Here is a 24,532-nt window from a genome sequence, read left to right on the forward strand (position 1 = left end):
TTCACAAAATATAATAAAAAGATATCTGTTCAAACTAAACAACTTACTTAAACATTTCTTTCAAAGCATATAAAAACATATGTTGGAAAAGACAACACAAGGCCAAAATTAAAATTAAGTTTGTTTCCCCTTACCCGACCGACCCTCTAAAAATCCGCCGACTGAAATAATTTTTTTCGAAAATCACGTCGTTGTTTTTTTTTTTGTCTTTTCGCTCAAAAGTTCGTTTTTTAATTTCATTTCCTTGAATGGTCCGTATTTTCATCATTCCACGAAATCATTGTCACCCGTGTGTTTGCAGCAAAGGGTAAACAACGTAGGCAAGGATACTGAAATTGGAATGGAATAATGTTTTAAATAAATGCATACGAGCAATCGTAACTACTCTTCCATTCTAGCTACGCCTCCAATAACAAAATGCGTAGCGAGAATGGCCGAGTAGTTACGATTGCGCATCCGAGCTCACCCTTGAGCTTAAATGTTAGGCCCGGTGTTTCTGCCGTGTTTGTGGTAAATCCCTGAGTTCGCCTTCATCAGTGGTTGACTCAATAAGTTGTATATTGGATCGCTATTTATGCTATTTTGTTTCATTTCGTATGTGATATTGGACCATACACCAGTTGTCTTTGGATAAAATAGTAGTTGATTTTTTTCGAGCTCAGTATCATATTGTGTTGTGAAAAGTCGAGATGACTATACCAGCTAATGCTTTGATAAAAAGTTCTTGTAAGTTCTTATGTCTTTTATAAGCTATAATGCCTTTAATGGGCTGATGATTAAATATGGTCACACATTCAGGGTTTTGTGAAATAAGATGCCAGTGTTTCATTATTATATTTTTAGTTTCTGTATAGATGGGTTGAATTTTGTTAACATTACTACATTACATACCGTTTCGCTGGGCGATGTGTTAGCAAGTTTTCCCTTTCTGTATTTTGTGTTTGATAAAAAAAATCGTTGATTTCAGATATTTGATATCCTTGTTTGAGCGTTTTTTTAAGATCAGTTTTGCTGCTTGTGTTTCTGAGATACCTCAATACTTCACCCTTGATAAATCCTTTCAATGAAAACACTTTTTGGGTGTGAGCTGTGTCTGTGCAGATATTGATATGTTTCAGTTGGTTTGATATTGGTTTTAATGTCTTGTATCATACTATGCCTTCGTTAAAGAATCTTTCTCCTTTGTATAATTATGACAGTGTATAAGAATATTGTTTCATTACAGGAAAATTCGTAGGTGAACTTCAACTATCATTATCATTTTGTTTCTCTGTGTTGAAAGCGTTGTAAAATGTGTTCAAAAATTAGCAAACATTGTAAGGTCTGCTAACTCAGCGAATGCTGATCCGCACATAGGCACGCCCAAGGGTTCATGGTAAAGTTTATTGTTAAAAATAAATTCGTAGTTTTCTAGAATAAGCCTTAATAGGCTTAGTCATACTCGCTTGGATCAGGGTTTGTGGCTTCTAGTATTTCCTTAAATGAAAAACAAGTGTACATATTTTTTGCATCGAATGTTACTAGGTAGCAGTCTCTTTGGGGTTTTATATTTTCAATTGAATTAATAAAACTATAAGAAAAATATAGAACCGTGTCTCAATTTATATGTGGTCTACTCTAAGTCACAAAGACATTGATATTTATTAACATTTTCTAGTCTAGAAATTGTAAGGTCTTCTAGTCATGCATAATACGTTATACAGTATGTTGTTTTAGTATCAATAAAGTTCAATTTGTTGTTTTTCTGTGTTTTCCTGTGTGTTAGATATATTTCAGGGATTTTCTATAAAAAAAAAAAAAAAAAAAGCCTACCTACCTACCCACTTTCAAAATGGTGGGTAGGGTAAGGGGAAACAAAGATATTTTTAATTGCGGCCCAAGAAGTTTTCTTATCAATGGTATTTAGACCCCCTTCCATGTAAATTTGCCCCCACCTCTAAAATTTTAAATTTCAAATTATCAAAGTGTTTAGAGTATAGCATCAAGGTTCAATGCTTCAATAAGTATTTAAAATGAAAAACATGTTGGAAATTTGTTTACAACACTTTTTCTTAGCCATGGTATTTTAGACTCTCTCCCATACTCAATGTACAAAATACTGAAATATACTTTAATAGCATACCTTCCAAGGTCATCAAATATTTCAGGTAACAGGAAGTTAAGCAGTGACCATAACTCTGCTAAATTGTTCTGAAGTGGAGTTCCCGTTAAAAGAAGTCTGTGTGTATTTTTGTACAAACGAAGTTCTCTGAAAGAAAAATTATATATTGCCAATGTATAGTTATTAAAGAGCAGATTTATTCACAAATATCTAGAATAAGACTTTTAAGGGATCATAGATTTATTCTTACGAGGAAGCTCCGAGCATGCTCGGAGGATGCTCAGAGCTTTTTCAGTAGGCTCTTCTCTGCAGTTTATGTGAAAATAATTATCATGATCCATTAAGATGTCAATCAAATCTACACCACTTCTATAATAAGGAAAGTTGAGCATTATAGAGGAAGCTCAATTAACACCTGTGTAAACAACTGATCTATTCAAATACATTTTGCATGACATTTTACAAATTATAGAAAAGATAAGAAATTCTTCAACAGTACTGTGTAATGCTTGGAAAGAAATCTCTCGTCTCCACAAAAAAGTGAAAGTCATTTAACAAAAAATATACAATTATTATATTTATTAATCATTTCTTTTTTTATAATAAAAAAAATTCTCAAATCTTATAATTAGATGATATGATTTAAATATAGTTTATATTATATAATATGCTACATAAAAGTTATCAAGACACAAACAACAGTCAGGGGGCGATACTAAACAAGTTATTTTTTTTAGTTACTTAATATATATTAATAGGTATTTTTTGTTTTTTTTTAATTATTTGATATAAACTCAATAGTTATTTTAAATGTCAAAAGTGGACTAAATGTAGTTTTTAAGAATTTTGTCATCATTTCATTAAGTAAAATTAAGTATTTATCCAACTTGAGATGAGTATAGAGAGATTACTTTAAAAATAATGACAAAAATATTACTTTTATAAATTATTTTATACATCTTCGAAAAACTAAGCATACTTACAATTATTTAAGGAACATATGTAATTGTTTTTGATAAAGATTTCAAATTATAAATAACTTCAAGTCTTAATTAAATCACAAAGTTCCATCCATTTATATTTGTTCATCTCTAAGATTTTAAAGGAAAATGTTATTTTAATAGCCCCAAGAGACCAATCTATGACCAAGAAGTGTGGCATCAGAAAGGCAATTAGTGTTTCAGGAGGATTTAAATAGTTTTATACTGTATGGGGAAAATAACCAGATGTGAAAATTTGGTAAAGCTTGTAAAACCTGTATGAATGGAGACCTATAGAAATAATATTAACAGAAGTTACTTATTCATGATATATAAGTAATATTTGAAACAACCTTGTTTTCAATGTAACTTGTATAAGTAATTTTGAAAATTACTTGTTTAAGTAATGCCCCTAACTATTAAAACAATGATATTTTTTTTTTTTATAAAATAGCAAAGTTAGTTTTTTATAAAAAAAATTATGGCTACTCTAAGAAAAGTTGAGGAGGTAATACCACCATTGTTTTCCCTCTAGTACGTCTCACTTTAATTGTCATTTTTTTTATAATTGTGCAGATTTGGTTTTATTTTAAATAAAGAAATACTTAGCATAATTATATAAGTGAAGTTTTATCCTGACCTGTACTTGAATGAAAATCTAATATAAAATTGTTTCCCCCTATCAGTCTTTGTTTAATTGGTATTTTTCCAAAAATATGTGCAGAATTTATCTATGTTTTAAATAAAGAAATACTTGACATGAGTAAAGTTTTTTCTTGTCCTGTACTATAGTAATAAAACAACATAATTTTTCAGTGCATATAAGAAAGAAGACATCACCAGAATTAACCAACCAAATTCTATCCCCCTCTTTTTTTCTCTGTTTACAAGCTTTAGTAGTCATGTCCCCTAAAATTGCAAAAATATTTTATATAAAAAACTAACTTTGCTATTTTATAAAAAAAATACCATTGTTTAGTTAAGGGCATTACTTAAACTAGTAATTTTCAAAATAACCTATACAAGTTATATTGAAAACAAGGTTGTTTCAAATATTACTTATATATCATGAATAAGTAACTTCTGTTAATATTATTTCTATAGGTGTTCATACAGGTTTTACAAGCTTTAACAAATTTTCACTTCTGGTTATTTTCCCCATGCAGTATAAAACTATTTAAATCCTCCTGAAACACTAATTGCCTTTCTGATGCCACACTTCTTGGTCATAGATTGGTCTCTTGGGGCTATTAAAATAACATTTTCCTTCAAAATCTTAGAGATGAACAAATATAAATGGATGGAACCTTGTGATTTAATTAAGACTTGAAGTTATTTATAATTTGAAATCTTTATCAAAAACAATTACATATGTTCCTTAAATAATTGTAAGTATGCTTAGTTTTTCGAAGATGTATAAAATAATTTATAAAAGTAATATTTTTGTCATTATTTTTAAAGTAATCTCTCTATACTCATCTCAAGTTGGATAAATACTTAATTTTACTTAATGAAATGATATAAAAATTCTTAAAAACTACATTTAGTCCACTTTTGACATTTAAAATAACAATTGAGATTATATCAAATAATTTAAAAAAACAAAAAATACCTATTAATATAAGTAACTAAAAAAAATTACTCGTTCAGTATCGCCCACTGACTGTTGTTTGTGTCTTGATAACTTTTATGTAGCATATTATATAATATAAACTATATTTAAATCATATCATCTAATTATAAAATTTGAGATTTTTTTTTATTATAAAAAAAGAAATGATTATTTTAAAAATATAATAATTGTATTTTTTTTTGTTAAATGACTTTCACTTTTTGTGGAGACATGAGATTTCTTTCCAAGCATTACACAGTACATTTGAATAGATTAGATGTTTACACAGGTGTTAATTGAGCTTCCTCTATAATTCTCTACTTTCCTTATTATAGAAGTGGTGTAGATTTGATTGACATCTTAATGGATCATGATAATTATTTTCACATAAACTGCAGAGAAGAGCCTACTGAAAAAGCTCTGAGCATCCTCCGAGCATGCTCGGAGCTTCCTCGTTAGAATAAATCTATGATCCCTAAGAGTTTACATGGTATAGAAAACTTGCATATTTCATTGAAGACTGTAGGTTTTATTTAGCTTGACTATGATGTGTGGTTGCTGTCTCATTGGTGTACCTCCATACCTTCCTTTAATCATACTAATCCTGTAGACTGGAGCATGGAGCACAATGGAGATCAGGACAAAGATTATTACAATAAATGATGAGAAACAACCAATATAAAGCTGATACTGTTGAATTCTATTCTAATCTATTTCTAATTCTGATTACTGTAAATTCAGAAATTATTGCGTGCATTTATTATTGCGATTTTGTCATTTTAGACTAAAATGCGATTTTAAATTTTTGCGATATTGAGAAAAATCTTAATTCATATAAAAAATTTCAAAATGCGAGTTTAAATTATTGCGATTATAACCCTGTCGCATTTTTCGCAATAATAAAAACATCGCAATAATTTCTGAATTTACCGTAGTATCAAAAATGTGGCATTACTCTTGATTTCGACAATGGACTAGTTTTCATATGTTCGTTTTAGGATCTTTTATTATAATGTACAAACTTTTTTGAAAATTTGATGAGGAATGTAGGAGTTGTGTACAAAAATACATACTGAAGAGTAGAAAAAATATACTCAGTTCAAAGAGGAATAACTCTGGGATTTTTTAAAGGTCCAGGATGCACAGTTCAAATGTTGCAAGTTTTTATGAATATCTGATATAACATGTAGGAGGAATTAAGTCCACAAACTGCTTACTCAGCAATTAATGAATTTCAGTATGTTATTCATACCAACTTACCTAATCAACCTGCAATTAGTATTCTTTATTCTATGTCCTTCGTCAACTATCAGATACTTCCACTCATAGTTCTGTAGCAACTGTCTGTCTCTTATTGTCATTTCATAAGAAGTAAGGACAACTGGTCTAACTTCAATACCTTGTCTGATTGTATAACGTTTAGATATCTTCCTTCTTAATCCATGTCGAACATTTTGGTTTCCATGGTAAAGTACTGTTGGTACCTACAAACCATTAAAAATGGTGAAAATATTATAACTTGCACAAATTTGATGATAATATGGATCTTTCACAAAACAATGAAGGCTTAAAAAAGATGTCTAAATTGCTCATCTTAATTTGATCAGCAAAACATTAACTGCAAACTACCTAGAGATCATAAAGTGACAGCTTAGCTTTTGTATAATAATTTCCATATGGCATTTGATAACTATAGTTAAGAAAAAAGTTTTGAGCCATCTATTCCGCATCTTCGCTAGCCAAGGGTTACGATCCACTTCCCTCCTCTCCACCCTTGGCAGATTAAGCCAACATTTGTAATAACAATGTTGAGCCATCTGTCGGTAGATTAAAGTCAGGCCCATTCCGAATACATTATTCTTGACCAATGGTAGCACTTGAACTCTTCTATTTGGAGGTAAAAACAGGGGGGTAGCGTCTAGATTCTACACTCTACACACTTGGTAAAGCAGAAAACGAAAATATACGTTGACATTCATGCATTTGTGCAAGAAACATACACAGGAACTTCTATAAGTTAATTAAAAACTTTCAAATTGTCACTAAATATGGTCGTATGTTTAGGGATGTAAAGACTTGTTGCACAATAAGCACGTGGCAATTGTTTACATACACTTTCTACATTTACATCTGATCATGTTATAGGCGCTTTTTGATTGGATTTAGCGAGTTTCGACTGCAACCAATGAAAATCATTACCTTGTGTCTCCGAAATTCTATCTCAATCTGCCAAGGGTGGAGAGGAGGGAAGTGGATTGTAACCCTTGGCTAGCGAAGATGTCTATTTCGGAAGTCCCTCAAATTTATTTTTAGCCTTTTTCAAAATTAACCATTCATGCATGGCAATATAAAGGAGAGCAAAAATAACAATTTAGGCAGAAAATTAAAGTACAAACTAGACAAACAGATGCCCCTGCACTCCACTCTGAAGTAACTGTATTATAACAAAGTCAATGAAGGACTTTCTCTGAGGTATTATTGTGTCTGGGAGACACAAATGATGCCCACGCAGATGCAAAGTGTTACTTTAAAATACACAAAGTGAGCATGGGAGCACATAGGTCTATGGTTCACTGTAGGCGGAGTTATCCGGAAACGCTATGCACTTCTTATGCAAGTATATACTCCAAAAATGACAAAGTTCAACTATCTCCAAAAAGAGCAAATATTAATAAAAATCAAAACCCTGACCACATGCACACCTTCAATATACGTACAAACAGCCAGCAAAGTGAAAACTTCCTAGCATTCAAACTGTAGGAAGAGTTAATTGGAATAGCTATATACCCATAATGGGACGGACGGACAGGGATAAAACAATATGCCCCCAAATTTCAGTTGCGGGGGCATAAAAAATGTATTTCCATGCATTTGGCAATTGGCAGAACAGTCAAGAATGTCAAAAAGACAGTATAAACCACAGTTTTTTTTCTTTCAATATGGCAATTATGCAAATCAATGTAAGATCTATAGCTATATTGATTGACTAGAATCATTAGACTAATTTTCTAGTGTTTTTCAGGGTCATTAGACTACTTGGACTAATTTAATAGCTTAAACAATTAGGTAAAATAACAGTCAATGTATACCTTCATTTTTTTGTTCATTCTTGTGTTGCCATCAGGATATTGATTTTTTTATTGTTTTTTTTTTTTTTTTAACCTTCCAGCTGTTTTAATCACTAAATATCGCCTATCTTTTGTTAACATATTCTTTCACCTCTCCAGGAGTATGCTTTTACTTGGTGATTTGGCCATTTTCTTAATCATGTCTGTTTGGTGCAACTTTTCAAACAGACAGTGCTGTCTTTATTTGATGGATGCATAGATTTTCTACTACAATTCTAATATGGAATCACTAATGTATAAATTTTCTTTCCGGTCAAAATAAGTCTTTCTTAAATCATCAGATTAAAAAAGCTGAAACATGTTAAGTTACCTTTGGAGCAAATCTTTGAAACTCTGACTGCCAGTTTGGTAGTGTAGACAAAGGTGTTACAACTAAAAATGGACCAGGTACTCCCATATTTACTAAATGAGCCATCATTGCTATACACTGTACAGTTTTACCCAGACCCATTTCATCAGCTAAAATTCCATTAACACCATTCTCATACAAACACTGTAAAAAATAAAAAAAATAAAAACTTTCATAAAATAACAGTACATTGGTCAAGTCACAGATTTTATAAAGATTATGCATGCAACTGTGGTATAATATACTTGAACTAACAAGAGTACACAGACTGAAATGTCTCACCTGCTTTACTGACCATTGATTTTATGTTGATAGTCCTAAATATAAAGCTTTACTACAAGTATCATAAACTTAACATGATCCAAGAAAATGAGGTCAAGGTCAGATAAACCAAACCGGAAATACATGTACACCTTACAATCATTCCATGCACCAAATATAGTTGACCTATTGCTTATAGTTTCTTAGAAACGAACTTAACCAGGAAAACTTAACATTGACCAATGAACCATGAAAATGAGGTCAAGGTCAGATGAACCATATCATGTGAGACAGACATGTACACCTTACAATCAATCTATGCATTAAAAAAAGTTGACATATTGATAACAGTATCTAAGAAACAAATTTAACCATAAAAACTTAACATTGACCAATAAACCATGAAAATGAGGCCAAGTTCAGATGATACCTGCCAGAGAGACATATAAACCTTACAATCATTCCATACACCTATTGCTTATAGTTTAAGAAAAACAGACCAAAACATAAAAACTTACCACTGAGCAATGAACCATGAAAATATGGTCAAGGTCAAATAAAACCTACCAGACTGACATGTACATCATAAAATATTTCCATTCACCAAATATAGTTAACTATTTCTTCAGTCAGGGGTACTACTTGTACAAGTAATTTTTATTTACTTGAAGAAGTAATATATATATACTTATATAAGTAAATTTGTAGGATACTTATACAAGTGTATTTTATTTACTTGTACAGGTAAAAAAAAAATTGGCTTAGTTATGTCCCTTCGACATTCAGATTTTTTTACTTATATAAGTGAAAAAGTCATCCTATCTTCTTTTCTTGAATTCTTAGGACTTCTTTGCTCTAATAGAATTTTAAATTGTCTGTACTTTGCAGATGTCTTAACTAATCATTTAATTGTAATTTCAGGGACAATGAAAATCTCATTTGTCTGTTATCTTCAGAACACTGCTCATTTACAAGCCCCCAAGGAGCAATTTTTGAAGGCCTTGCCCAAATACTTAATATCTTTGCGCAATCAGTTTCTTTGTTGAATTAATGAGATGAAACATTGAACTCTGATCAAAAATTATGAGCTAACCTGGGAAAAGTCATTCAAGGCATGTTTTTACATCTCAAAACTTGAGAATTTTTGTGGGATTGTAAAAAAAGTTTTCTTATACAAGTGAATTTTGAGAAAATTTAGGGGAGATTATTCAAACATTATAATTAACTTACATGTATATAAGTATATTTTTTTTACTTCTTCAAGTAAATAAAGATTACTTGTACAAGTAATACCCCTGACTGTCCTTACAGTATTAGAAAAACAGACCAAAACACAAACATTTACTTTAACAACTGAACCATGAAAATGAGGTCAAGGTCAGATGACACCTGCCAATTGGACATGTACACCTTACAATTATCATGATTATTCCATACACCAAATATAATAGACCTAATGCTTATAGTATCTAAGATATGGACTTGACCAAGAAAACTTAACCTTGTTCACTGATCCATGAAATGAGGTAGAGGTCAAGTGAAAACTGTCTGTCAGGCATCAGGATCTTGCAAGGTAGGCACATACCAAATATAGTTATCCTATTACTCATAATAAGAGAGAAACTTACATTACAAAAAAAATTAATTTTTTTTCAAGTCTTTACTGAACCATGAAAATAAGGTCAAGGATGGACATATGACAGACGGAAACTTCGTAACATATGGCATGTTTATACAAAGTATGAAGCATCAAGGTCTTCCACCTTCTAAAATATAAAGCTTTTAAGTAGTTAGTTGACGGCACCGCTGCCGTCGGATTACTATCCCTATGTCAAGCTTTCTGCAACAAAAGTCGCAGGTTTGACAAAAATTAAAAACAAATCAAACAATCCTCATATTCTCTGAAATATCACTGAATGAATTCTTTCAAGAACATATAGATTTGTATAGAAAACACTTAAAATATGTGAAAAATTTTCTTGAAATTATTTTAAAATCATCAAATCTCAAAAACAATCCATAGATTTTTTCTTAAAAATTGTTGGAAGTTTTAACATCTAGTATCAGATAAAATGCAAATTCAGGAAAAGAACATGTTAAGGTGATATGAATATGTATCCATCTTTGTACTGCTGGATTTTCAAGGTGTTAGTTCACCAGACAACAGTCCACAAGCATGTCACCCTTTTTGGACACATTATTCGGACTCCCAGTTAAACAGGCTTTACAATTGCACCTACTGTTGCATGCTTATCTTTGAAGCAGAAGTATTTTGATTTGGACAAATATAACCAAGGACCTCTTGCACCCAAAGCCAGCACACTACTCACAAGACCCCTGAGGCAGTTTTTAAAAAAATCGTTACTTCATATTCTGTTTGATTGATATAACATAGTAATATGGTCACCAACTTCTTTTTTGATGTATTAACCAATCTGGTACTTACAAGCAATATTTTATGGCTTAAAGGGGCATTAGCTGTCAAATTCAAGTTCACTGATTGGACTCAAATTCTCATATTTGATTTATAACAGTCATACTAAAACGTATATCCAAATTATAAAAAGTCTAAAATAAACAATTTACAATGCATGAGCCCGATAATATGTATCCGCATTTCGAGTGTATTTTAGTGTAGACACCATCTAATTAACAATCGAGGTGACCTCCGAAGACTGCTGATGGTCATATAACCCAATTTAAACATAAATATAGATATAAATAGATAGCAAACTCGTGCAATTGGATTTTTCTAGGTCTGTTTGATTTCATATTAAAGGCTAAAAATATATGTTAATCATCTCTTTTACCTGTATAAGAATGAGTTTTTGTGGATCACTTTCAATGTTGATATTCTTTTCCTTTTAATAACTGAACACGCATAATTCATGCGTAACCCATCTCTAGCTAAAGGGTTAAATTGAAGGTCACATGAATACAGATTCAATGAGGTCGAATTATTCACTTGCAAGTGAATAATTCATCAGCAATGTTTCTTAGTTTATATTGACAAAATTGAACCAAACTGGCTGCTAAAAGCGAATTATTATTTCACTGTTTCACTTTCATTAATGATTGAACTAATATTTTTTATATCTCGTAGCTAATGCCCTTTTAACAATGCAACTACATAATTTCAACATTTTGTGGAATTTTTTCAATACGCCTCCACTTTGAATAATGAATACCAAAAAAAGAAGTTCAATGCCCACCTTTAATGTCAACCCTGCTCATTCATCTAAAGTTTTTTAACCTTTCAATTTATTCATTTTATTTCAGTTATCATCTTTCAGAATTGATTATTATAAAAACATGTATTTTCAAAATTACCCTAAAACAAACCAACCTTCAGCCAGTTGTAACCTTGTGACTGGTAATCACGCAATTCTCCACCTGTAAACAATTTAGGTATTCCTGAATCTTCATCTTCCAATCCCTGAAAAATTTCTTATTTCAATTAAATGTATTGATGAAGGTTAGAAGGTGGAAACAATTGAAGATTTTGTTCTTGATGAAAATACCTAACAATGTTCACTATTGAAAATGATCAACACATAAGTTTTTAATACCGAGGATTCTTCTCAATTGTATTCAATCTAGGACACTACTGAAAAACCTTTGATATCAATACAAAATCTTTTAAACAAGCACAAGATAAGACCCTATATCAGTCAGAGCTCTGACATAAACAAGTCAGAATAAAATGACTTCCATAGGTCAGATATAATTTGATGTAAGTGTTGTCTCCCTTCTTGCACTCAACAGAATATGACTTGTACAGGTCAGTTTATGTCAGACTTTAATTTATCATAAAATGACTTCCACAGGTCAGATTTTGCACAAAATATTGTGACTTAATATCTTCATATTCTAATAAGATTTATGCCCCTTTTTAATGCATTTTGACTTCGAGAGGTCATTTTTGTTCTGATTTGAAGCAGTCATTACTACCACTTTGTTATCAATCTCCATAAAAATATGGTGATTACTAGTTTCGAATTAAAGAGTTTTAAAAAGTGGGGCTCATCTGACATCATACCTTCTCCTTTCCAGAATCTAAACATAATATATTTATCTCATCACTTTCAATTATTTCAAAATACAAAGAAAAACCAGGTGAGAAAAAATGGATCATACAAATTTCTGAATATCAAAAGATTTACAAAATACAATATTGGATACATTACATGACAATACTTCAAATCTTCCAAGGAAAAACAAGACACTTATTCATGATAAGACTATGTTAATAAAAGATATATTCTCATCCACTTTAAGCTAAATGTATTAAGAGCAAAACATTTATTATTTTAATATTTCATTGAGGTAAATACTGTTGTGCAAACTGACTCAAACAAGTCACATTATGTTCTGACTTACTAAACGTACTACAACTTTTAAGTCTAGTATTGTCATATTGATTCAAAAATGTATAGGTAAGCCAGATAAAAGACTGAGGAAATTAGGTCCCCATAAGTCACAATAATGAGGACTATAAAAAAGTTTATTTGGTATATTCAATATTAAATGTATTTTGTTTTAAACAGGTCAAATCATGTTCTGACTTAAAAGAGTCAGTCCAAAACTAAAATAAATTTATTGAAATATTTAAGCCGGGCATTGCCATATGATATTAAATGAATGTATGGGAACGTCAGATAAAAGACACAGGAAATATATGTTAAGATCCCCTAAAATAAATAACCATTTGACTTAATTGTTTCTAAAAATTTATCAAATAATAAACTCGAAAATGGCAGACTCAGAAGCAGTCTGAAAGCAAGGACTTTCTTGGATTAAAGGAAGTACACCTAGCTTTGATTGGAAATTTTGTTCTGTAAACTGACTTTAACAGGTCAAATCATGTTCTGACCTCAAAGAGTCAGTCAAAACTAAACTTATTACAACTTTTAACATGTTTAAGTCTAGTATTGTCATATTGATTTAAAAATAAGGTCCCCTAAAGTCACAATAATGAGGATTATATAAAAAAGTTTATTTGGTATATTCAATATTTAAATGTATTTTGTTTTAAACAGGTCAAATTATGTTCTGACTTCAAAGAGTCAGTCAAAAACTATACTTTAACTAATTATTGCAACTTCTAAGTCTGGCATTGTCATATACATTTAAGAATGTATGGGAAAAAACAGATAAAAGACACCCAATAATAAAGTCACAATAATGAGGACTAAAAAAAAGGTTGTTTGGTATATGTAATATTCAAATGTATTTTGTTTACAATTTTCATCAAATAATCTTAAAATTTTATTCTATTTCTGTATTTTCATGACTTTTTCTTTTCTGTTAAGTTAACACATAGAACTTTTGGTTGTAAAAAATATTATTTTAAAGACCATTTTGACTGAATTGTTTCTAAAAAAACTTATCAATTAACATGATTAATTAACTCAACAGTAGCAGATCTAGATAAAGGGAAAAAAGGGGGGGGGGGGGGGCTTAGAGGAAGAAGACCTAGTTTTGATTGGAAATTTTGTTCTGTAAACTGACTTTAACAGGTCAAATCATGTTCTGACTTCAAAGAGTCAAACAAAACTAAACTTATTTCAACTTTTAAGTCTAGGATTTTCATATTGATTTTAAAATGTATGGGAAAGCCAGATAAAAGCCAGATGAAATAAGGTCCCCTTACGTCACAATAATGAGGACTATAAAAAAGTTTATTTGGTATATTCAATATCAAATGCATTTTGTTTTTAAAGATTTTCATCAAATTATCTTAAAATTTTATTTTATTTCTGTATTTTCATGACTTTTCTTTTCTGTTAAGTTTACACATAGAACTTGTGGTTGCCAAAAAAAATAAAATTTTAATAACCATTTGGCTGAATTGTTTCTAAAAAAACTTATCAATTAATTAACTCAACAGTAGCAGATTCATATTAAGGGGGGGGGGGGGGGGGGGGGGCTTAGAGGAAGAACACCTAGCTTTGATTGGAAATTTTGTTCTGTAAACTGACTTTAACAGGTCAAATCATGTTCTGCTTTCAAAGAGTCAGTCAAAACTAAACTTATTAATACAACTTTTAAGTCTAGTATTGTCGTATTGATTTAAAAATGTATGGGAAAGCCAGATAAAAGACAGAGGAAATAAGGTCCCCTAAAGTCACAATAATGAGGACTATAAAAAAGTTTATTTGGTATATTCAATATTAAATGTATTTTGTTTTAAACAGGTCAAATCATGTTCTGACTTAAAACAGTCAGTCCAAAACTAAGTTTATTGAAATTTTAAAGTTGGACACTTCCATATGATATTAATGAATGTATGAGAACGTCAGATAAAAGACATAGGAAATATATGTAAGATCCCCTAAAATAAATAACCATTTGACTTAATTGTTTCTAAAAATTTATCAAATAATAAACTCAAAAATGGCAGATTCAGAAGCAGGGCTTAAAGGAAGTACACCTAGCTTTAATTGGAAATTTTGTTCTGCAAACTGACTTGAACAGGTCAAATTATGTTCTGACAAATTGACTTAAACAGGTCAAATCATGTTCTGACTTAAAAATATCAGTCAAAAACTAAATTTATTGAAATTTTTAAGTCAGGCATTGCCATATGATATTAATGATATGTATGGAAAAGTCAGATAAAATACACACGAAATACATGCAAGATCCTCTAAGATAAATAACCATTTGACTTAATTGTTTCTTAAAACTTATCAATTAATAAACTCAACAGTGGCAGATTCAGAAGGGGACTAAGAGGAAGAACACATAGCTTTGATTGGAAATTGTGTACTGTAAACTGACTCAAGCAGGTCAAATCATGTTCTGACTTATAAGAGTCTGTCAAACACTAAATGGATTGCAACTGTAACAGTCGGGCATTGTCATGATTGTGATGTGATTGTTAGAATGTATGGATACAAGTAGGAAAAAAGATCACAAATATTAAGTCACAATTTTTAGAACTATATAAAAGTTAATTTGGTATATATTTGATATCTTAATATTTCATTGAGGTAAATCCTGTTGTGCAAACTGACTTGAACAAGTCACATTATGTTCTGACTTCAAAGAGTCAGTCAAAAACTATACTTTTACTAATTATTGCAACTTTTAAGTCTGGAATTGTCATATGCATTTAAGAATGTATGGGAAAATCAGATAAAAGACACCCAATAATAAAGTCACAATAATGAGGACTATAAAAAAGTTTATTTGGTATATTTAATATTCAAATGTATTTTGTTTACAAATTTCATCAAATTATCTTAAAATTTTATTCTATTTCTGCATTTTTATGACTTTTTTTTCTGTTAAGTTAACATATGGAACTTTTGGTTATAAAAAATATTATTTTAAAACCATTTGACTGAATTGTTTCTAAACAAACTTATCAATTAATTAACTCAACAGTAGCAGATTCAAATTAGGGGGGGGGGGGGCTTAGAGGAAAAGACCAGTTTTGATTGGAAATTTTGTTCTGTAAACTGACTTTAACAGGTCAAATCATGTTCTGACTTGAAAGAGTCAAACAAAACTTAACTTATTACAACTTTTAAGTCTAGTATTGTCATATTGATTTAAAAATATATAGGTGAGCCAGATAAAAGACAGAGGAAATAAGGTAGCCATAAGTCACAATAATGAGGACTATAAAAAAGTTTACTTGGTATATTCAATATTAAATGTATTTTGTTTTAAACAGGTCAAATCATGTTCTGACTTAAAAGAGTCAGTCCAAAACTAAAATAAATTTATTGAAATATATAAGCTGGGCATTGCCATATGTTATTTAATGAATGTATGGGAACGTCAGATAAAAGACACAGGAAATATATGTAAGATCCCCTAAAATAAATAACCATTTGACTTAATTGTTTCTAAAAACTTATCAAATAATAAACTCGAAAAATGGCAGATTCAGAAGCAGGGCTTAAAGGAAGTACACCTAGCTTTGATTGGAAATTTTGTTCTGTAAACTGACTTTAACAGGTCAAATCATGTTCTGACTTCAAAGAGTCGAACAAAACTAAACTTATTACAACTTTTAAGTATAGTATTGTCATATTGATTTAAAAATGTATGGGTGAGCCAGATAAAAGACAGAGAAAATAAAGTCCCCATAAGTCACAATAATGAGGACAATAAAAAAGTTTATTTGGTATATTCAATATTAAATGTATTTTGTTTTAAACAGGTCAAATCATGTTCTGACTTAAAAGAGTCAGTCCAAAACTAAAATAAATTTATTGAAATATTTAAGCCGGGCATTGCAGGGCTTAAAGGAAGTACACCTAGCTTTGATTGGAAATTTTGTTCTGCAAATTGACTTAAACAGGTCAAGTCATGTTCTGACTTTAAAAAATCAGTCAAAAACTAAATTTATTGAAATTATTAAGTCAGGCATTGCCATTTGATATTAATGATAATGTATGGAAAAATCAATTAATAAACTCAACAGTGGCAGATTCAGAAGGGGGCTAAGAGGAAGAACACATAGCTTTGATTGGAAATTTTGTCCTGCAAATTGACTCAAACAGGTCAAATCATGTTCTGACTTAAAAGAGTCTGTCAAAAACTAAATGGATATGCATAAAATTTTGAAAAGATGGAGAGATTAATGAGTCTATATTTTGTTATTCCGACTCACAAATGTCACTATGTGACAAATTTCGGGAATTTTTCTCTCCTTTTGACTGATTCCTATATGTTGTATGGGTGCCATAACTATCACTACAACATGTACAAAGTCAGCACATTCTAAGGGACACCATCAAAAGACAACTTTCAATTTGACTTTAGAAATTAAAGAGTTTGTAAGCAAAATGTTGGGGAAATTTAATTATAATGAAGAATGTTTAAAATTAGTTAAGAAAAAAGCCGACATTAATAATGTTAAAAAAAATTTGAGGAGAAAAAACATACAAATTCAGACCAAATATGGTGACTTTGTTGTCCTTCAAGAAGCCGTACATATAATCCATAATATTTTCACTGTTTTTTAAATACATGTAAAAGTTGAAAGATAACTATCTATTGATTTTTTTTTAAATAGCTTTTTTCACAACACTTATAACTTTGTAATTTATGTTCCATTGTACACTTGTTATTCTTAATATCTTTAAAAATTGTTGTTTGGGAACAAAATCTTGTCAGGGTTTCTTATGGTACTAGCATGACAAGTGCATTCATATTCTAAAATACTCTAAACATTAAAAAAAGTCAGTATTTTCAGATCATTCTGAGTCTTTCTGACCTTATTAAGTCAGAACATTCAGACTTTTATAAGTTTGAACATTCAGACTTTTATAAGTCAGAACATTCTGACTTCCAATGTTCTTCTCACTTCTGTAGAAACAAAGACTATCTATGTCTCAAATAAGAGGTAAATGTTTCATGTGGCTAAGCATCTGGGGTAAGAATTATAGATGTGTAATTTCAGAGGAAAACAAATATGCCAAAAAATTATTTTTTTTCATATAGATTAGACCGTTGGTTTTTCCGTTTGAATGGTTTTACACTAGTAATTTTTTGAGGCCCTTTATAGCTTGCTGTTCGGTGTGAGCCAATGCTCCGTGTTGAAGGCCGTACCTTGACCTATAATGGTTTACTTTTATAAATTGTAACTTGGATGGAGAGTTGTCTCATTGGCACTCATACCACATCTTCCTATATCCATGTAATTAATAAGATGTGATGCGTGTGAGAGGAAAATAATACTGAATAGACAATTCTGTTTGCACAAACACTGATAAATATAATATGTAAAGGTGGTCTCTCAGCAGATTAAAATAAACAAGAAATAATTGTAACAGGATGCTGTTACGAAGTCTCCCAAACAAATTTAAGCTCCCATAATTCGTCATTCCCATGGTTGCCTGACATTGGGCAAGTTCCACTACAAATTGGTTTTGTCTAGTAAAGTGATATGCATAAGTGACGCCTAGGGTTTGACCCTGCATGTCATTCAAATCTTCTTGAAATGACGAACAGGAATATCATATGGTTTACCTTTAGGGGTGGTGATCCAGAACATTTCAAAAAGGGGGATGGGGATGACCCCAATGGACTTCCCCTATATTTCATTTGATTTGTTTTATTGTCCTGTGCAAGAATGTATATGGTGTAGGGGTGGGGATCTCGACCGTTTACAAGTTTTCAAACATGAGGGGGTGGGGGTGACCCCAAGGGACTTCCCCTATACTTCATTTGATTTGTTTTATTGTCCTATTCAAGAAAATATATGGTTTAGGGGTGGGGATCTCGACCGTTTACAAGTTTTCAAACAGGAGGGGTAGGGGTGATCCCCAGGGACCTCCCCAACATATCATTTGATTTGTTAAATTGTCCCATACAAGAATATATATGGTTTAGGGGTGGGGATCTCTACCGTTTACAAAATATAAGAACATTTGCAAATGGCAGGGGGTGGGGGTAAACCTGGAGACTAGCCCGGTATATTTCATTCAAATCAATTTGACATTATAAAGAGGAATAGAGAAATGACAGGGATAGGGGTGATCCCTGGAGACTTACCCTACATTTCATTTGATTTGTTTTATCATGTCCCATGATCATAAATGAAGACCAGGTGTGTGCATCACTTATTGTTCTCAAGTTATAACTTTAAAAATAAAATAAAAAACCCTTGGGTTCTTCAGTTAAACCCCTCCCTTCCTTTATCTTTTATTAAAATTTTTCCCATTTTCGTTTCATTATCATCATATCAATATTCACAATGATTGTTTTTCTCATAGGGAGAAACGAATCAGAAAGGTTAAAAAATCAGTTCGTGATCGAGTTTAAAAATAGAAAAAAGCATGTGACGATGTTCAGCTCGAAGCAATAATTTTACTTTTTAAATTGCACTGACTGGTTAATAATGTTAATATTGTTTAAGACAACACGATTTATCTCCCGAAAATAACAATTCATTATCATAACAACATTTTCTGACCTGAACAAGTCAGAACTGTCAAACACCAGGTCATCTAAAAGACCACGCGTCTGTATTTACAGGTCGCGCGCCTTCATGAAACAGCAAAAAAATCACTTGCAAGGAACTTCTTTATAGGCAAAAAATATAAAAATGCCCATGAAAATACGGAGGTAATATGAATTACCTTTCTAAAAATGCCCACAATGACCTAGATTTTCACTAAAAATCGTAAATAATCAATATAATATTCAATGACTTCTCGTTCGAGACACTTCCAAAACAACGACTCTCAAACACGTGATCTCTTGCAAAAAACCACGTGATCGTATGTGTCGTAGATCGGCGGCAAATTCAAAATAACTTCTGGTTTGACGGACTCGAGTGAAAACTACGCAAAACAAAAATTGACGCGTACAGGTCAGAATTTCATAACACTTTCTGACTTGAAGAAGTCATTTTATTCTGACTTGTTTATGTCAGAGCTCTGACTGTATATCATGATATCTTAAATTGTCCATTCATTTCATGCCGAATTAATTTAGAATAAATTGATTATCATTCATATTTGCAAGTATGATTCTCAAAAAAACAAAAATTCTGCCATTTGATAGCCAGAAGATAAACGCCTAAAGTAAATTCTAAATTGATTCCTAAATCATGTAAATTATAGTCAACTTGAAACTTCTGGCTTATTTTTTTTCTTCAAAATAAAAAGTAGCATGGTTGATTCCTTAAGAATTTGCAAATATTGAACACTAAATCTGTTTATACTAAAATATATGAAAAGTTTTTCTTGTGAATAAAGTTTCACTCAAGGAGTTGTATCAACAAGATTAATACACAGATCGACAGACATTTTGATTTCTATTGTTTTAAAAGGTATAATATGCAAACATTACAACAGAGAATTTTCTATAGGGGCAATTGGTTCTGGATGTGGAGAACAATAGCATGATCTGAAAACTGGTCATGGTTAAACTATATTACAAATATCAAATTAAAAAATATCCTCAACCATGACAAAAAAAAGTATGAAAAACTGATTATTTGCATGAATTTCAGTCAGAGGCCCATAACTCTGCAAAAAAGATCTTCCAAACCGAACAAAATTCGAAAATTGATCTGTAACTTAACATGGTTAAACAATATAACAAATATCAAATCAATATCTTAATGCATAACAAACAAAAGTACGGGGAAAACTGATCATTTGGTTGAATTTTCAAAGTCTGAGGATCATAACTCTGCAAAAAAAATAAACCTAACTGAACAAAACTCGAACTTGATCTGTAACTTGTCATGATAAAACTATATACCAAATAGCAATAATATCTTCAAGCACCAAGAAAAAAGTGTGGAAAACTGATTTTCCAGACTGACGGATGGACGGACAGACCGACAGACTGAGTGCAAACCTAAAGTCCCCTTTGGCTGTGCCGGCAGGGAACTGTTGATATAGATTTGTGTATGTCGTAATGTCCTTTATGAATTTGAAAGTTTAACTTTCAGGTTCTCAACAATTAAAATTGTGTGAATAATACTGGATCCTTAGTTGTATCTGTAACTTCTTTTAAACCAGGAGATGAATTTTAAATGAAACATTTTTTCTTGGAATTGATTTTTGGAGTTTCCTTCACAAAATATGACATTTGCCATATAAGACAAACAGGTGTCTGGAGTATGAATTTGTGATCTCTGTTAAAAGCTTCAAATTTGACATTGATACATACTGATCCATCTTTCTCTATATGAGAATCTACAAAATCACTTTTTTGAGTTATTCTATCATCACTGCAAATATCCTTGGATACTTGAATTGAGCTTTCCCCACAGTTTTCTTTATCTTTTTGCTCTTCCTGAGTAATGGACTCATCCGCTTCTGTCTTGTTCTCTTCTGTTTTTTGTTTCTATAAAAAAAATCAATTCATTGATAAAAACATAAACTTTATATATTGTAATGCATAAAATTAATAACAATCATGATAATAGGCCTGGCATGAGCTTGTTGCTCACTTATTCCAGCAAGAGCATCCTGGGATTTTGAAATTGAACTCATAATTACGTAATGCATAAATGAACTAGAAATTTATAATTTGTTTAAGATAATCAGATATCATAAATACAAAACAAAGGGTAAAGTTGGTACTACCAATAGATGCTAGATACCCCAATTATGATTGTGGCTTAGTTTGTTCTAATTGGCCAAGTAGTTTCAGAGAAATTTTTTTAAAAGTTAACCATGAACGACAACGAGGGGCGATGGATGCCAAGTGATGATAATAGCTCACTTAAAAAATCAAAAGAAAGTCCGGTCTCACAAAAAATGTGAGTATAACGGTCCTAAAAAAAATGCTGGCCCAAACCCAGCCCCAAATCAAGAACTTAAAAGTTTGGATGTTGAAATTATTGTTTATTTGACCTCTAATTTATATTTCAAAGCCACTGATAAATATCCCCACAGGTAAATTACCTAAATTATAGTATATGTATTTGTTGCTTGTGATAACAGAACATAGTTTTTAAAATCATATACCTTGAAAACTTCTGATATTTTTGGTGAGTTTGCTGTAGAATCTGCTTTCCTTTTTCTTCCTCTTTTATGACCTTAAATAAAACTGTATGCTAGAAACACTGTTAGCATCATAATCATAAAGGGTAACATTGACAATCTTTTCCCCTAAAACCGACAAACCAAAATCAAGAATTACCTAGTAAGATATTTTTTTACAACTTAAGTATCTTATTGGTAAAAGTTTTAACAAGTGTTACCTTGACTACTTGGACTATCCTCAAAGTTTTTAGGTTTACTGCCTCTAGTACTTCTCCTTGGACCTGGTGATGAAACAGAACCATCAGTAGTTTCATTTATTTCAGCTTTATCTGTGTTTTCTGAACATGAAGACACTGGCGACAGGTGGGTTGACAAATCTTCAGGCTTGGAAGAATTGTTATTGTTAGTTCCATTAGTATCACTTTTAACCATCTAAATATATAAAAAAAAAGTCTATAATATTCATCTTAATGAATGAATAAAAGACATAAATTATTGGGTTAAGAATACATCAAAATATAACAATTTCTCTTAACTGATGAAATAATAAGTGGAATTTAATGCTGATCCTTTAGTCATGAAACTAAGGTTAAGGTAAGGCAGTCCAGTTAACTTTTTTATTTCTTTAGGTTAAAGCTAGATTACTCATAGTTTATAATACTTAGCTCTGTATGGAATTTTAATGTCAAACGAATGTTGATCAAAAATAAACAAACAGAAAATTTACTTATAAAAAGTAGGCAAACAGGGCTCACACTACTTCAAAATCATAGGGAGAAGTGACTTCTCTTTTTGAAATTGAGAGGGAGAAGTGGTGAGATTTGAAAGAGAAGTGCTTGTTCGCTCACAGCCCTACAATGTTTGGTTTTTACTATAATACATTAAGGGCCAGATATATCTTATTTTTTTTATATCGTTCAATTTGTACCTGGGTATACAATTAAAGTAACTGTTCAAATTTAAAGTTGTTTAATTTTATCATATCTAGTTGCACAATCATATGAGTCCTCTTTTCAGAAAAAAACAATTAAATATCTGGCACTAATAAAAAAGATTTTTTTTATATCAAAAAGGAAAAGAAAGTTGTTATATCAATTAAAAAACTACTCTGTTATCATGTTCATGAAACTGAGTATTTCTCACTAAAAAGTTATATAAATTTAACAGTTAAGCTTGGACACAATATAATTATATTAGTGTAATAGTCCCAGAGTTGAGCAACTTTAACTTATAAATTGAAACAATGCCTATGTTTCTTGTTTCTCGTTTTTTATATAGATTAGACCGTTGGTTTTCCCGTTTGAATGGTTTTACACTAGTAATTTTTTGAGGGCCCTTTATAGCTTACTGTTCGATGTGAGCCAAGGCTCCGTGTTGAAGACCGTACTGTGACCTATAATGGTTTACTTTTATAAATTTTGACTTGGATGGAGAGTTGTCTCATTGGCACTCATACCACATCTTCTTATATCTATATACAGTTAGAATGATTTGATGTACGAATTGAGTAACCTGTACCGGAAGTGATAAAAAATTGTTTTTATGAAATAACATCCCACCAACTTTGAAATCAATGCTATAACCTCTTTTCTGAAGAAAATAAATCGTTTATGCCTTGAATTTCTTTACTTTTAAATGAAAAATTGCTGTTTCATCGTCTTGGTAAAAATTGAATATTGCCGATGACGAAAGCGACTGAAAGCGAGTATCGTAAACCACAGGGCGACTTGTTTTCGCTTTTGAGGGTCGGGCAAAGCGAAGTGACGGACGGGAAAGCGATTTCTTCGCCCTAGTCGCCTGGTAGGGTGAGCCCTGGGGAAAAAAATCAAATTCTGACTAGGATGTTTAATTTCCAAGTGCATGATGTGTATGATGGCATCTGCTTTAAAAGATTAATTGTAAATCAAGTCTTAAGGCCACACCTGACCACATTAATGTCTTGTTCGTTGGAATTGCCACTCCAAATTTTCCAACTTTTTTTTTCACCCTGAAATATTTTTGACGGGCATGTTTCAGGATGTTAGTTTCACAAGAATATTTCTGGTGCAAATAGAATTGAGATTTTGAAAATGACTGCGTAGAAACAGGATTCAAAATATTGAGTTATATTGACAATGTTGATTTTATTTGGCAAAATTTAAAAGTGCTGAGACTAAACTCTATAATTTGTAAGCAAATAACAGATACAATTGGTGTGTTGTTTGTAAAAAATTCAGAGAAAACGAGACATTGTTGACAGTTCAATGAGGTTCAATGTCCAGTGTCAAACGGGAAGTGGGGAAACAGCGTCGTTTTTTGGCTTATGGAGTAATTATTTAATTATTCATTAAAATATGTTGTTCTTTGTTGAACATGTTCAATGGATTTTTTACCTTCATTTAAGTTACAATGCCATGTACTTCAAAGGTATTCCAAATAATTACGACGTCTTGAAAGGCTATTAATTTTTTTTTTTTTATTACGCCCTCGAAGGAAAATAATCTCCATGCCAGATTTTTTGCACAAATTTGATTCCTTCCCTTTTAAATCATTGGCTCAAACCACAAAAACTGGAAGTGATTATGATGGTATCTTAATATTGAAGGTATTCTATATAGCATGAGGACTATTTTAAAATCAAAGGTGTAGCCCA

General features: G+C 31.1%; 1 protein-coding gene across 1 annotated transcript in view; it reads right to left on the reverse strand.

Moving 5' to 3' along the window:
* LOC127718793 (lymphocyte-specific helicase-like) overlaps window positions 1-24,532 on the reverse strand; it is a 72,023-nt gene that overhangs the window by 20,158 nt on the left and 27,333 nt on the right. Inside the window, exons 6-12 of the mRNA XM_052224854.1 lie at window positions 22,119-22,332; window positions 21,883-21,953; window positions 21,080-21,256; window positions 11,778-11,867; window positions 8,132-8,314; window positions 5,954-6,177; window positions 2,123-2,248 (exon numbers count right to left, since the gene is read on the reverse strand). Of these exons, the coding sequence (XP_052080814.1) occupies window positions 2,123-2,248; window positions 5,954-6,177; window positions 8,132-8,314; window positions 11,778-11,867; window positions 21,080-21,256; window positions 21,883-21,953; window positions 22,119-22,332 (1,085 nt within the window). The remainder of the gene's footprint in view (window positions 1-2,122; window positions 2,249-5,953; window positions 6,178-8,131; window positions 8,315-11,777; window positions 11,868-21,079; window positions 21,257-21,882; window positions 21,954-22,118; window positions 22,333-24,532) is intronic.

The sequence above is a fragment of the Mytilus californianus genome, unplaced genomic scaffold (genome assembly GCF_021869535.1).
Source record: "Mytilus californianus isolate M0D057914Y unplaced genomic scaffold, xbMytCali1.0.p SCAF_10, whole genome shotgun sequence".
NCBI classification, from domain to species: domain Eukaryota; kingdom Metazoa; phylum Mollusca; class Bivalvia; order Mytilida; family Mytilidae; genus Mytilus; species Mytilus californianus.